The sequence below is a fragment of the Phalacrocorax carbo genome, chromosome 4 (assembly GCF_963921805.1).
Source record: "Phalacrocorax carbo chromosome 4, bPhaCar2.1, whole genome shotgun sequence".
Lineage (NCBI taxonomy): Eukaryota > Metazoa > Chordata > Aves > Suliformes > Phalacrocoracidae > Phalacrocorax > Phalacrocorax carbo.
Window position 1 is genome coordinate 9,968,627 of NC_087516.1, and position 13,049 is coordinate 9,981,675.

Here is a 13,049-nt window from a genome sequence, read left to right on the forward strand (position 1 = left end):
CTGGCTTTTTATGCCTCTCTCCTGTGATGACAGAGCACGCTCCCGGAGCTAGAGGAACAGCGAAGAGGCGTGCATCCTCCCAACACCTGCGTGCTGCAAGGGAAAGCCCTTCCTTTCCTCTCTCGCCAGGAAACCGGCCAAACCTCTACGTCTCCATAAAAAGAACTTCTCAATGACTTCATCTCTCCAGACCGTTTTCCACAGAGCAAAAGACCTAGCAGCCCTGTAATCTTGTCCCCGCTCCTTTTCCTATGCGGTAATTGCAGAGAAAATAGATTAACTGAGCAGTGGCACCTCCTCACCTGCTAAAAGCACAGTCACGACACAAAACGGCAGAGCTCCAAGGCGGTGGTAGTATTTAATCTCGCAGCAAGGTTTTTGCAGTCATGTTGCGATACAGATACAGTTGCGCGCGCGCACACGGATGCATGCATGCATGCACACACACGGAGCACACACACAAATATCCAGCTTAAAAAAAGCTAACAAAAATAAGTTGCATCGCAAGGTGCTCTGGCTGCAGGTAGCACCGCGCTGGCTGCTCAGCGGCAGGCGGGTCACGTCCCTGAAGGAACGCCAGAGCCCCGACTGCCACCGCGGGCGGCCGGCGCAGGGCTGGATGGCAGCACGGCCTGGGGGGGGCTGGCGGCCCCCCAAACCCAACGCTGGCACAGCTGTTCCTCGGCCTTCACCTGGGCCGCTCCTGCCCAAGCTGCGGAAACGGGGGCTGCACCTGAAAATACCGCCTTACGTTGGGCTGTACTTGAGGGAGAACGACACGGGCAGCATGGTGTCATTTTTCTTTACTGGCACAATAGCCCCCAGCTGTAATAACTGAAAAAGCAAAAACAAATAAACCCTTTTTATTTCCACTCAAGATTATTCGAGTAATTTTTATTGAAAATATAAGATCTACAAAGCCATGGATACCCAGCGTGGAAGAACTCATTAAGTTAGCACATTCATCTTTAAAAGGAAAATTTCAGGTCGACCTAACGTACAATAATGTTCAATTTAAAATCTCGTTTTTCCTTCCGTGAGTTTCAAATCTCATTTTCACTAGGAGGTTCTGTGCAAGAGCTGCTTGTCATGAAAGGAAACACTTTACAATTCATGAATGTGTTCATTATATAATAAATGAACAGCAACAAGATACTAGCCTTTTTTTTTTTTTTTTCTCCTGTTAACAGTCGTGTGTTAAAGTAAACTCTTTTTTTTTTTTTTTTTTTCCATGATTTGGAAATTAGTTACATATGCACCAAAGGAGCTAGTAATTTCTGCTGCTTGTCAGCTACACACAATGAGTATATTGCTGTGTGCTTTCCCCAACAATGAGGATTTTAGTAATATGCAAGGTGTATAGAACATAATACCAAAACCTGCATCACAGAAAAGGTTAATTGTTTTCTTATTCAGCTGCCAGAGTTTATAACCTTAGGCCCCTCCCCAGAGCCAAAGTAGGGGTGGCCATCCATTAGGTTATGTAAATTAAATGTATACGTTTTCCTTGTTGGCAAGTTCCAAGCAGTAAGCGAGAGTGCAAACAAGGATCTGTAAGCTGCCACAAAATGTATTCATATTTCTACTCCGTGTTGTAAGAGCCAAAGGGAGGACACGTATGTCAGATGTTGAAAGAACAACTGAATCTTTGCTTTCGATCATCATGGTCAGTCTGTCATGAGGTCTCGGATCCAAATGCTAAACATGGCACCACCCCTGGACATCCCACAGCCTCACGCAGTGCGTTTGCCTTTCCCTAGCCACCGAGCACTGGTCTCACAGAGACCCCGACTTCATAAGCTAACAAAATACAGATTTGGGTGCTGCAGAATCCAAGGGAGGGCTTATATGAAGACAATTAACCCTCACACCAAAACCTAATTTTAAGATTTTACTTAAAGCCACACTGAATCAGTTGTGAGAGGGTGAAGACAGAAATCCACCTCTCTGCTTCATCCGTGAGAAGGTGGACAACTGACCATTCGGACAGAGGGTCTGAAACAAAGCTTAGTTGTCCTTTAAACAATGAAAAGGAGAGGCATACATAAATGGTCACCAAGGCACAATATGACAAAGGTGAAGAGTCCCTGAGACTCTGGTCTGGGTCTGTACCATTCCCCTCCCTATACAAGTAAATGAGAACATTTAGGAAAATATAATACAAAATCTCTTACAGGAAATATAGACTACACTTGCTAAAATCACTTCCCTAAAAGTGTTTATAGCTTTTTTCTTTTTTTTTTTCATTTTTCCTTTTTTTTTTTTTCCTTTTTTTTCTTTTTTTTTTTTTTTTAAAAGACCTTCTTTAAACAGATAATGCAAAGACTGGTCCATTTTTTTCTTACCCGGCAAGCCAAGCTCTAATGACTTCACTAAGCAGAAGTTGTATTAAAATACATCTTCATAGTATTGCTACAATTTGGGTAAATATGTTCTGAACAGCTTGATGAGTACTAAATAAACTTTGCTGTTTTACAGCATACATTTTAATTTTTTTGCACTTTTTTAAGAATAGAAAATACAATTATAGTGTGCAAAAGAAAAAAAAGATTAATTATCTTCTAGCTGAATACTGTAATTTTAAGCCATGCCTTCCATAAAAATGTATTGACATGTGTAAATAGAAGAAAAGAAAAAAAAATACAAGCAAACGGGTTTCATTTCCTTGCAAGGAAAGATTAAGTATCACAAACTGGATCACTTGAGTTCTGCATTCTTCAGACAAATAAATGAAAAAACAACCCAAAAAACCACTGAAATGCTTCAAATGTCATCCATTCCACAGTAACAGGTTAAAATTGTGGTGTTGCTTTCTACTACTCCTGTTAACACGGATAGAATGATTTGCTGCTGGTTGGTTACTGAATACAAAAAAGCAAAAGAAAGTGAGATTATCCCACATGAAGTCATTATTAGAGCTGGCTTTTCCCCCATTTTGAAGTACAGTAGTGACTTGTAAATATGACCTTTTCTAAGGATCGTCTGAGATTTGAAGATTTATCTGCCTGCTTCTCCCAAACAACAACTGCTGAAAGAATTTACTCTACAGAGCCCACTAGACAGCGACCAAAATGTTTTGGGTTTGGGTTTTTTTTCCATGAAAAAATACCACAGAAAGTAGTTTTAGGTTTTCGTATCTCCGAATCACTAACACATTGTAGATTCCATTTATTCTTCCATGTTTGAAATGGTTTCTGCAAACTCAAAATAACTGTCAAACTCCCTTATGCCATGCTTCCAACAGTTTGAATTTAATACTTTTTGAATGGAATGACATAATTTATTGTCTTTAATTTGCAGTACGGCTACATCAAGCTAGCTTTAAGTCACAACTGTACCTAACCACAGTTCTCTGCAGCAAACCCATGATTTACAATATCTAATATTGTGGTTACAGTGCAGGGAACCGTGGGTAAGAAACCTCCATGTCAGAGTACTGTGGTTGGGGTTTCCCGGAAGAGTGGCAGTTGACACCTCTGGAATATTCATATATAAGTGCTTCAGTCAGATGGTCCTGAGTCGAACAGGTAACTCAGGCACTATGAGAGCCTGGCATTCAGTCTGCGGGAATGTGTGTAACCTCCGTCACTCGAACCGCTTTGCAAACTGTAGTGGTCTTCAGCATCACTGGCACTTCCAATACTGTCCATTTCACCGGGAGTAAACTCCATTCCTTCAATGTCTACTTCTAAAGAAAACATAAGAAGGCACATTGTCAGAAAGGTAGTGGCTGTAGCAAGCAATCATGGGCCAGTAATGCCTGTGTCAATCAACGTTCAGGTGAAACCTGAATCATACTTCATTTTCTGTAATTACAAAAAAAACCCTGGAACAGTAATTCCCGAGGAAAGGATCACCTTGTCCACCTGAGAATTAAAATCCCTTCTGTCCTCATCCAAAGAAATACACTGTGCGACACCAATACCAAATGCTGTCACAGAACTGTTCCAACCTGTGCCTAGACACTGATATTAAAAAAAACAAAAGAAAACCCTCAGAGGCCGCAACACTGCAGCACTGTTTGTGGTAATTCCGACCTATACAGGTGTCGGCTAGTAGCGACCATGGCGTAGCCATCTGTCCACCGGTAACCGCACCGTGACCGACACCTCATCTCCCACAGGCCCTGGAGAAGTCAGCCTGTGCGAGTGCTCAGGCACAGAAAAACTTCAAACAAGAAAATAAGAAACGGTGACAGGCAGCTTGAAGAGCTATGTCTTAAATGAGAACCAAATGTGGAGAACACTCGGTGATCGTTCCAAAGAAAATATTTTAAGATTTCACAGTAAATGATACAGAATTTATTCACACAAATCAATTAAGACCAATAAGATCTTTTTTTTTCCAAGAAGAAAATATTATGCCAGCCTTACCAATAACTACACTACAAATCTGGGATATTAAATGGTAATTGTTTAAAAAACTGGCAAAAACACACGCAGGATAAATAGCTTTAAAAATATATGCAGTATTAATAGCTTCAAAACTGATTAAAGTTTTTCAAATAATGTAGAAAAGATGCGGTAGTTTTTTAATCTGCAAATCACATAACAGAACCATTTTTTCTTGGTTTTGTTGAAAGCTTGATTTTAGTTATAAATCATGTTTTCTTGCTTCCCCATTTCCCTTCTCCTTCCTGCTCCTGCAGCTCCCTTAGGGATGCCGTTGTTCAATTACCTTGTTCAGAGTCAGTGGATATTGTTGATCCCATACTGTCAGTGCGGATACGCTCCATGCCCTGCACGGATAGCTGCTCCAATCTGCGTTTGAGGTAGCGGTGTTCCCGCTGTAATTGTTCTTTAATATTTAGAGCTTTTCGGTCCTGTTCTTCCAATTTCTTAAGGGGAGAACAAAGATAGTAAGCTGACAGTCTTTACACATGCTAAAACATAAGTAACCTAAGATCTCTTTGTAAATAGTAATTTTAAAACAATTGATATTTTTAAAAAATAATTTTCAATTAAATTTAAATTAAATTTGAAAAATTCATTTTTTGTTGCCACTCTATAGAGGTCAGTTCAATTTAAGCTGGCCAGGCCAGAATTGAATTTATTTTACTATAAGATACATGGATACAGGGGGAAAATCCCCCATCCCTCAGAGACTCTCCTGCCACTAGCAGATGTTCCTTAGCTCAGACCGAATTCTTATAGCCTTGGTTGTGGGGAATATTTAAATAATTTTGTCAGCCAAAACTGGCAGCATCTTTGATAACTTGAGCACAGCTCAGGTTTCAGTCAGAACATAATGCCTCTTTAGGTGAAATGAGAGACTTATCACCGCAAAGGAACCATTGCGAGCCTCCTGAATGCTCTCCCTCCTACTACAGGCCACAGAAATCTTTACTATTTAAAGACCTTCATTAACAATAAGCCGTATTAATTATCCATTGTAGGAGGAATTTACTAACAGTTCTCTTTATTCTTGCATTTTTTCCCTTAAACTTCTGCAGAGCAAATACGGTAATTCTGTAATAACCTCCTACAAAATCAGTGGTATTAATCCAGAACTTCTCAGCAAACAGTCTGTGAAAGGTTCCTTCCACACATCTCCTCAAAACCTCCCCTCTGCTTGAATAAAAGAAGGTACTAATAATAAAAAGGTTACTTGGCACCTGGTAAAATGTGCTGCACTGTTGGTCCAAATGCAATAATAGAAATAGTATCTTTTAAGATTTCAGCTGAACCCTCTTCCAAATCACTGATAGCCATTTTAAAAAAAAATTGACTATATAATCAGGGAAGAAAGTGTAATGAGTATGACGGGATCAAAAGCAGGAAGGGCACACAAACGAAAACACCTTATATTATGTAAAAAAACCCAACTATCCAGCTGATGAAGTGAATTACAGGTTGTAGCAGTAAAAGCACTTATAAGAAAGATCAGATTTCTCTGTGAGCTCTGTTTACATGACCACTGAGATTTAGGAGATGTGTGGGGACTGAATACAGCTGCTGACAATTCCTCCCTACCATCTGAATGAACCTACGCTTCATTTGCTGAGCAGAGCTGGGTGGGACAGTGCACAGCAAACCACAAGCAAAATTATTTCAGACATCTTGCTGTTCCAGTGCAAGCCTGAAAGCGAAGTACTTATGTTTGGAAAAATAATTGACACTATTGAACTGGGCAGTGTCCTGGCTGAGTGAAATCTAACTTCAGCAACATCATGTTTAAGCCCCTTCCCAGGCAATACGCTACAAGGATATGCATCATACGTGGCTACAAAATGTTGTAGTAAGGCAAGGGGTTGGTACATCCATGCACACAACAAACCAAATGTGCCCAATTGATCAGATTTCCTTTTCCTGTATTTTCCTGGCTGCAATCCCAAACTCTAACTACTATTTTAGGAATGAACTCAGTGATTCATATCTAGGAGACTCAAAACCATGCAAAATTTCAGGGCAAGTTTCAATATACGGGGGGATGTGTGTGTGTGAAAAGTTCAAAACTAAGGACTGTTTCTAAAATGGCAGACAGTCATTGGCAGGCTCTGCCAGGGCCGCGGGGAGGTAGGATGACCTGACAAAGAGGAGCAAAAAACTGGCAACCCAGTTTATGGTGGGTTCAATTAACATCTTAAAAAGAAAGCTAAACTCCACTTTCGGTTTTCAGAAAATTAGTACTTGGTACCGTGCATGATGGACTTGGAAAAAACCTGATCCCAGCTTTTCTTATCAGCAGCTGAAATGGTAAGTACGAGGCTAATCTCTCACACTTGCCACTTGTAAACACAGTTTTTCAGTTCTTATGCATAAGCCCGTGATAGGGGGGCAGCCCAAGACAAAAACCACACGCAGTGCCTTTCACACATGTTAGCCTGAATTATAAACAAGAGGCCAAAATCTCAAATAGTAAAAACAGGGGTTGCCCAGCTGGAGTAAAGGTGCTTACAAGAGCCGAAGAAGTAGCTCAGTGAACTTGTTCACAAAAATGGTTTTGCTTAAATTAATCTTTAATTCTTCATATGAATTAACACCCATTTCTGCAACTGCAGTGAATCTTAACGCTGTACAACAGCAGACTGTTCTCCAAAATATTCCAAGATTACTGGCAGTGTTCAGCCTCTCCTGACACTTTTCTTGACCTGTTTCCCTATAACACTGAAAAAATGCCAGATGAATAATTACGGTCCTGGCACAGCAGCAGAAACCTGTTCTTTAACTTCTACATTTGAATACCTGTTTGCCTTATTTCTCCATATAACCCTATTCCCCTGAAAACTACAACAGTGAAAATGGGAGTGAAGGTGTCTTTGGGGAGAGGAGGCTGGAGGAATATTTGCTTTGAATTACCTGGCAAATGTATAACCTACACTGCTGCTGGATCACAGGTGAGATTTTGCTTTGGTTTTTGTTTTAAACTTGTTACACACAAGAAACATGGAAGGGGAGTGGCAACTAATAGGAGACTGCATTTCATTTTTGGTTTCTTTTAAATTATTGTAAAATGCTCTGGGATCTGGTCATCAAGATGTGGGATGGGGATAAGGCTTACTAGTAGCTAGAATCCCTTTGACTCCATTAGTTTTTCTGGTCATTAATAGATCTGGCTTTTTACATTTAAATCAGTGCAGCACAATGCTACTTTGCTCAGTCCTTAAAAAAAAAAAAAATAATCAAAAACAGCCTTGATACATATATATTCTTTCTTAAAATACAAGGTAAAGTATTAGTAACTAAGCAGAAATCACAAAATCACTATGTTTTATATATCTGAGACTGCAGGGTAAATCGTAACACACAAAACCTTGATACTGTGACTGAAATCCTTGCAACTAATAAAGGCCAATACACCCAGAAGATCGGGCATATGCGTATGGATTTTGTGTGAAAATTAGTTTTCTCTCTATGGATACACATTCTGGAAGAGTCTGCTTTAAAAGAAATAAAAATATGGATGACGATTTTTACCTTGATATGCATCTTAGCTCTTTTCAACAGACTTAGAGTGGTGTGTCTGGTGCTGTCCGGCCCGAGAGGCACAAGCTGTTTTAGCTGTTCCAAATATAGCCGGAGTTTAGCCCGCCTGAAATTATTAAAAATGAAGAGCGTTGTAGTAAAGTTACACCCGAACAGCATATCCTATATGCAAACACCATCTGTTTGCAGGATCTCTGTGCAGAACTTGATTCAATGGTGGCTTCCTTTCCCCTCCCTTTGGCACAGTTTCAGCCCGAAAGGTCACTTGAAATGCAGTAATACTGCTTGGCACATTCAGACAGTAGTTTCATACCTATATTTCAAAGCAGTTTGCTCAGTCTGGTTAGTCTGTTCTTAATGACAAGAGAGTACGCTCAGAGGTCTGAGAAATCCAGGCAAGGCTGCAGACCAAATTCATGGCTGGGTAAGGAAGAAAAACCGGGACTTCACTCCAACCCAGTAATTTTTGGAGGTGGAGATGGAGCTGTGGGAGGGAGCACAGGGGCTGCAGACTCTGATTCCCCTCTCCCCCATTAGCCCTGCCTGATGTGAGAGACATGCTCCTGCTACATGAGGCAAGGGCATCCATGCAGCGCTGCACAGCTCCGAGGTGCTTCCAGCCATGGTTTATTAATATACTGTAACAGGGAGGTCCTGATCCCCCTTCTCCTCCCATCTGCTGACCCACAGCCTCCCTGAGGAGACATTCCTCCTCTCACCGTACAGCCAGCACAACCTTTATTATAAACACATGAGAGAAAATAGTTCCAACCATATTGGGCCCTGCTTTCTCCATTATTCCTTTGCAGGTATCACTACTGCTGCTCTCAGCTCTCTCCCCTGTACTAATGACATTACATCCTTCACTAAAAAGAGGATAAACAAAGAGTATTTAGCAGATACTCGGTTTCCGAACATTCTGTCTTTGAGAAAGAAGCTGGCAATACAATAGTCCATAAAACAGTTGCTTCAACTATCCAAAACAAGGCCGTGGCAAACCAACAACAGTGTGCCCGTGTGTTTCTACAGTTAAATCCAAAAGAAAACCCCTCCTGGTTTTAACACACAGTTCTTGAACAGGAATCCACATGAAATCACCTTTCAGTTTTGCAATGAGATAGAAAGAGATGCGGAAGTGCTTACATGACCAACATCTCAATATTTTCCTTTCTGCCAGTCTGTTACAGACTCAACAAAGCCATGACCTGGAGCATGCCAACATCCCCCACAAAGCAGCAGTAGAACTGAAGCAGATTACAAGTGTGAGATGAACAATCATCTTTTCCAAATCTGATCGATGCTGCATGAAGGAAACAAACTTTGCAGGAAATTTAATGCTTCTGGTCACAAATGAACTTTCTTTTGAACAACCAGTTCAGAACAAGAATTCAGCGTCAGTGTCTGAACTGCAGCTGAAGACAGTTTAATATGCACCAAATGACAAATAACACATGTGTAATCGGAATGATTAGTGTATTGTGAAAACAACCTGAGAATTAATGAGAGGAAAATACCCAAAGCAAAATAAAACCTAATTAAAATACAGTACTGTAATGACTACATATTCACACATGTAGTTCCAGCTGCCTATAAATCAGCCATGTAACACGTAGGAAATCAAAGAGCATTTCTACAAAACTGTTAATTCTTTGTTGAAGCCACTTAGGGAAAAAGGAATATTGGTGAAAATGGGATTCTCAAGAGAAAACTGATGACAGGTTTTTTGTTTAGGCTTGGGGTTTATTTTTAAATATAAGGCTCTAAACTTAACCATCAACATGCTTTTATTTAAACTTCAGCAACAAAGACTGGGGTAAGTATTCACAAAAATAGCACCATCAGATCGCAGAGCACCCCTGTGGCTGCTAACTTAAATGGGGACATCGATCTTTAAAGCAGTGAAATAACAGAATTAGGGACTACTGGCATTTATACAGAAAATCCTAATCAGGTAAATTTTTATTTCTGTGTCTGTAACCCTCTAAAAACTACCTGGCTCATTTTGTGTTTTAAATAAAAGAAAGAAACTTGCTTCAGGGACTAAATTCAATTCATCTTTTTGGTTTTTAAATGGCCTCTAAACGCACACGCAATCATCTGCGTCACTCAGCACAACTTGGATGCAACTGTATTTAGACAGCTGACAAGCAAGTGGGGACTGAAGATAAAGGAGGATGTGGCAAGGAAGAGGAAAAGAATAGTATCCAAGTAGTAAACAGAAAGTTAAATACATTGAAATGGAGATCAATATACCTGCAGTAATTAAAAGTCTGATCGGGAATATACAGAGCTGTTGATCTGAGATCTACTTAATATTAACCCTGGAAAACGTTAATGAAACTACACTACGTACTCAATTTATCTGCCTCTTATTACTACCTGAAGAAAGTCTGCTTACCACAGGGAGAAAACAAGGATTTAGGGAGCTTCCTTACCATCAGCTGGGGAGTTAACAGAAACCTTACCAAGATCCCGAGGGCATGGCTGTGTGTCTTTTTAAAGCACTAATTCTGTTATGGTATCTGCCAATCAGGTAGAGCAGGACTTTACATAAGTGCCGTGAAGAACATGGGACTGAAGTGAAGAAGAATATTTTAACTGACCAACGAGAAGAATTAAAAAGAGCTAAATCTTAAAAAAAATGCTTTAAGGCATTCTCAGCACTAACAATTAATAGCAGTAAATGTAATAAACACACTGAAAGACCTGCTCTAACTTCTCTTTTTTTTTTAAAGGGACTTTTTCTTTTAATTACTCAGCACCTACAAATCCATTAAAGATTTTAAAGCACAAGCTTTATGTAGATCTTTACATAAATGCAGGCATGGCTATGTGGCTAATTCATATAATGTAACGCAACAGCATAATCAATGGCATAGATTGTGAACGTAAAAAAAAGGAAAACCAGGCCATCACAATTCCTGTGGTACCACAGTCAGTATCCCCACTATTTTCATTTTGCACATCTTAGAAAAAACTGTAAGAATGTAAGAAAACATTTCAGGCATGTTATGTTAACAGATCACACCAGCAGGAACAGGGGACTCAAACTTCACAGCAGATAAGTTGTCATGTACAGACTCTGCCAGCACTAATTTCTCTCTTTTTCTGCAGGGACCTAACAGCCTTTGCTTCTCCTCTGCTGACTGTGACCGCCAGAGGAGGGAAAGGCATTCACAGAAGTAATCGCAGCCAGAGCTGCTTTATGTTTTGCAGCTCATGCCTTAAATTCCACCTAGAAAATAAGCCAAAAAAGCAACTTGGTCTCAGAGCAATAGGGTAACAATCTCTGTGCATGAAATGTGGTTGAAGTTTGGTAATGATGCTCCGCTCCGGATTCAAAACCCAACTGTTACCTTTTGCCCACAAAAAGCATAGTGTCAGACCAGGACACTGGTGCCTACAGAAGCCAGCACTTTTCTCACCTCAGGTGGATGCACCGAAATATCCCCCTCATCACTGCTCCTGAATTTATCAGGGAAGGTAAGGATCTTAAAAAAAGCTAGACAAAATCTGAATCCCCAAACCGGCAGCTCTGTTTTGGATACAGCCCCACACATGGAGAGAGGTGCATGGGTGACCTGTCTCTGATTTACCTCATTTTCCTTTCTGCCAGAAGATAAAGGGGTTTCATTCAAAACCTCAGTGTTTCCCCATAAGTAAGCTCACAACATGGTCCTATAAATCTGCATTATAGCTCTTTTAACACTTAATAGAAATGAATTACTAACCCTACAGACCTGGTCAGCCTTCTGCAGCAGTGGCCACGTCCAGGAGCAGTTGGGTGGTTCATCATGTTCACATAAAGGAGATTGTAACTCGTTGACAGCTCCTGTAACAAGTACCAGCTGGAAATTCCCTTGAACTGGTTTTGAATCCATGAGAGCTGTGATGGGCAGTACTGGCAGGTGTTTTAGAACAGTTAACAAAATGAACCCTGGAGCCCCACGAATTTGGAGGGACAAAGCAGCAACACAATATTGTTAGGAATTTCCCTACAGTACAAGGACATCCACCAGAAGTTCATCTGAAGACCACTCACTGACTCTAGTTCTCAGACCCTCCATTTTGCTCCAGTCCTGGCTATGAAAAGGCAGGAGCAATGCTGGCCAGAGAAGCTACAGTTCACCACTTACACAAAGAAGGCTGCCACGCAAAAGTAAATGAAGATCTTTGACTCTAACCAATTTCAAAATTGTGCTAAATGAATCTATTAGATAATGGTCAATAAGCTTCCCCATATGTATAAAATCCCAGATGCAAATCCACTTCAGCACACCAAGAAACAGAACACTAAGATGCAGAGGGGGGGAAAAAAAAGGAACAAAAAAGCCTATTGTTCACACTGGATAATCTTCATTCCAAGGAAACTGCAACAATTCCGAGAAATTCCTGCAACTATTTGATGGGTGGTTGCAATGGGACAAAATACTTCTCAGGAAGGCCAAGTAGTATAACAAGGGGCAATGATTGTGAACAGGGAGGTTCAGGATGGACATTAGGAAACTAGTTTTTCACTAGGGCAGTGGTGCATAGTCAGAATAGGTTGGCAGAAAGGCTGTAGAAGTGCCATCCTTGGAGGTTTTTCATGATGTACCCAGACAAAGCCATTGCCATTCAGAGGTCTCCAATCAACTCTTCTATAAGCATTTAGATCAGAGATTGCTTGTCAAGCCCTAGCATTCGACTCACAAGATTGCTCCCATCCACGTAACAGCAGAACAACGCCCCAATTGTGCGACTTAAACTTTTATCAGTCTGATTGATACATTGATGGCAGGTTTGTGGAGTGACCCGATCCACCTGCAGCCTTTCCAGAGAGGCTCTAAAGGGCTTTTTTAGGTTCAGCACAGCAGACAGAAATGGCTTGCAGCTAGTCAGACAGCATGTAGTTGTTCATGTAGTAGTTGCTCAGTTTTTTGATAACAGCAAAGGTGTGTTTCCTAAACTGTACAAGTATAAGTCTATAGACCTTATTTGTAGGAGGGAACAGCATCTATCGTTTAAGCCACTGACCTGCACAACTTCAGCTGGAAAGGCAAAGCCTTCCTTCAGCAAGTGCATGCCCAAAACAAGCTGCTTAGTCCTCAGTGAGGCATGCCTTAGCCAGGCCTCAGCAAAATT

General features: G+C 40.8%; 1 protein-coding gene across 3 annotated transcripts in view; it reads right to left on the minus strand.

Annotated features, from left to right (window-relative positions):
- Window positions 1-847: 847 nt before the first annotated feature.
- MXD4 (MAX dimerization protein 4) overlaps window positions 848-13,049 on the minus strand; it is a 39,665-nt gene continuing 27,463 nt past the window's right edge. For all 3 annotated transcript variants that reach the window (XM_064448982.1, XM_064448985.1, XM_064448983.1), the window contains exons 4-6: window positions 7,917-8,031; window positions 4,678-4,837; window positions 848-3,688 (exon numbers count right to left, since the gene is read on the minus strand). In XM_064448982.1, coding sequence (XP_064305052.1) covers window positions 3,540-3,688; window positions 4,678-4,837; window positions 7,917-8,031 — 424 coding nt within the window. In that variant the 3' untranslated portion in view covers window positions 848-3,539. The remainder of the gene's footprint in view (window positions 3,689-4,677; window positions 4,838-7,916; window positions 8,032-13,049) is intronic.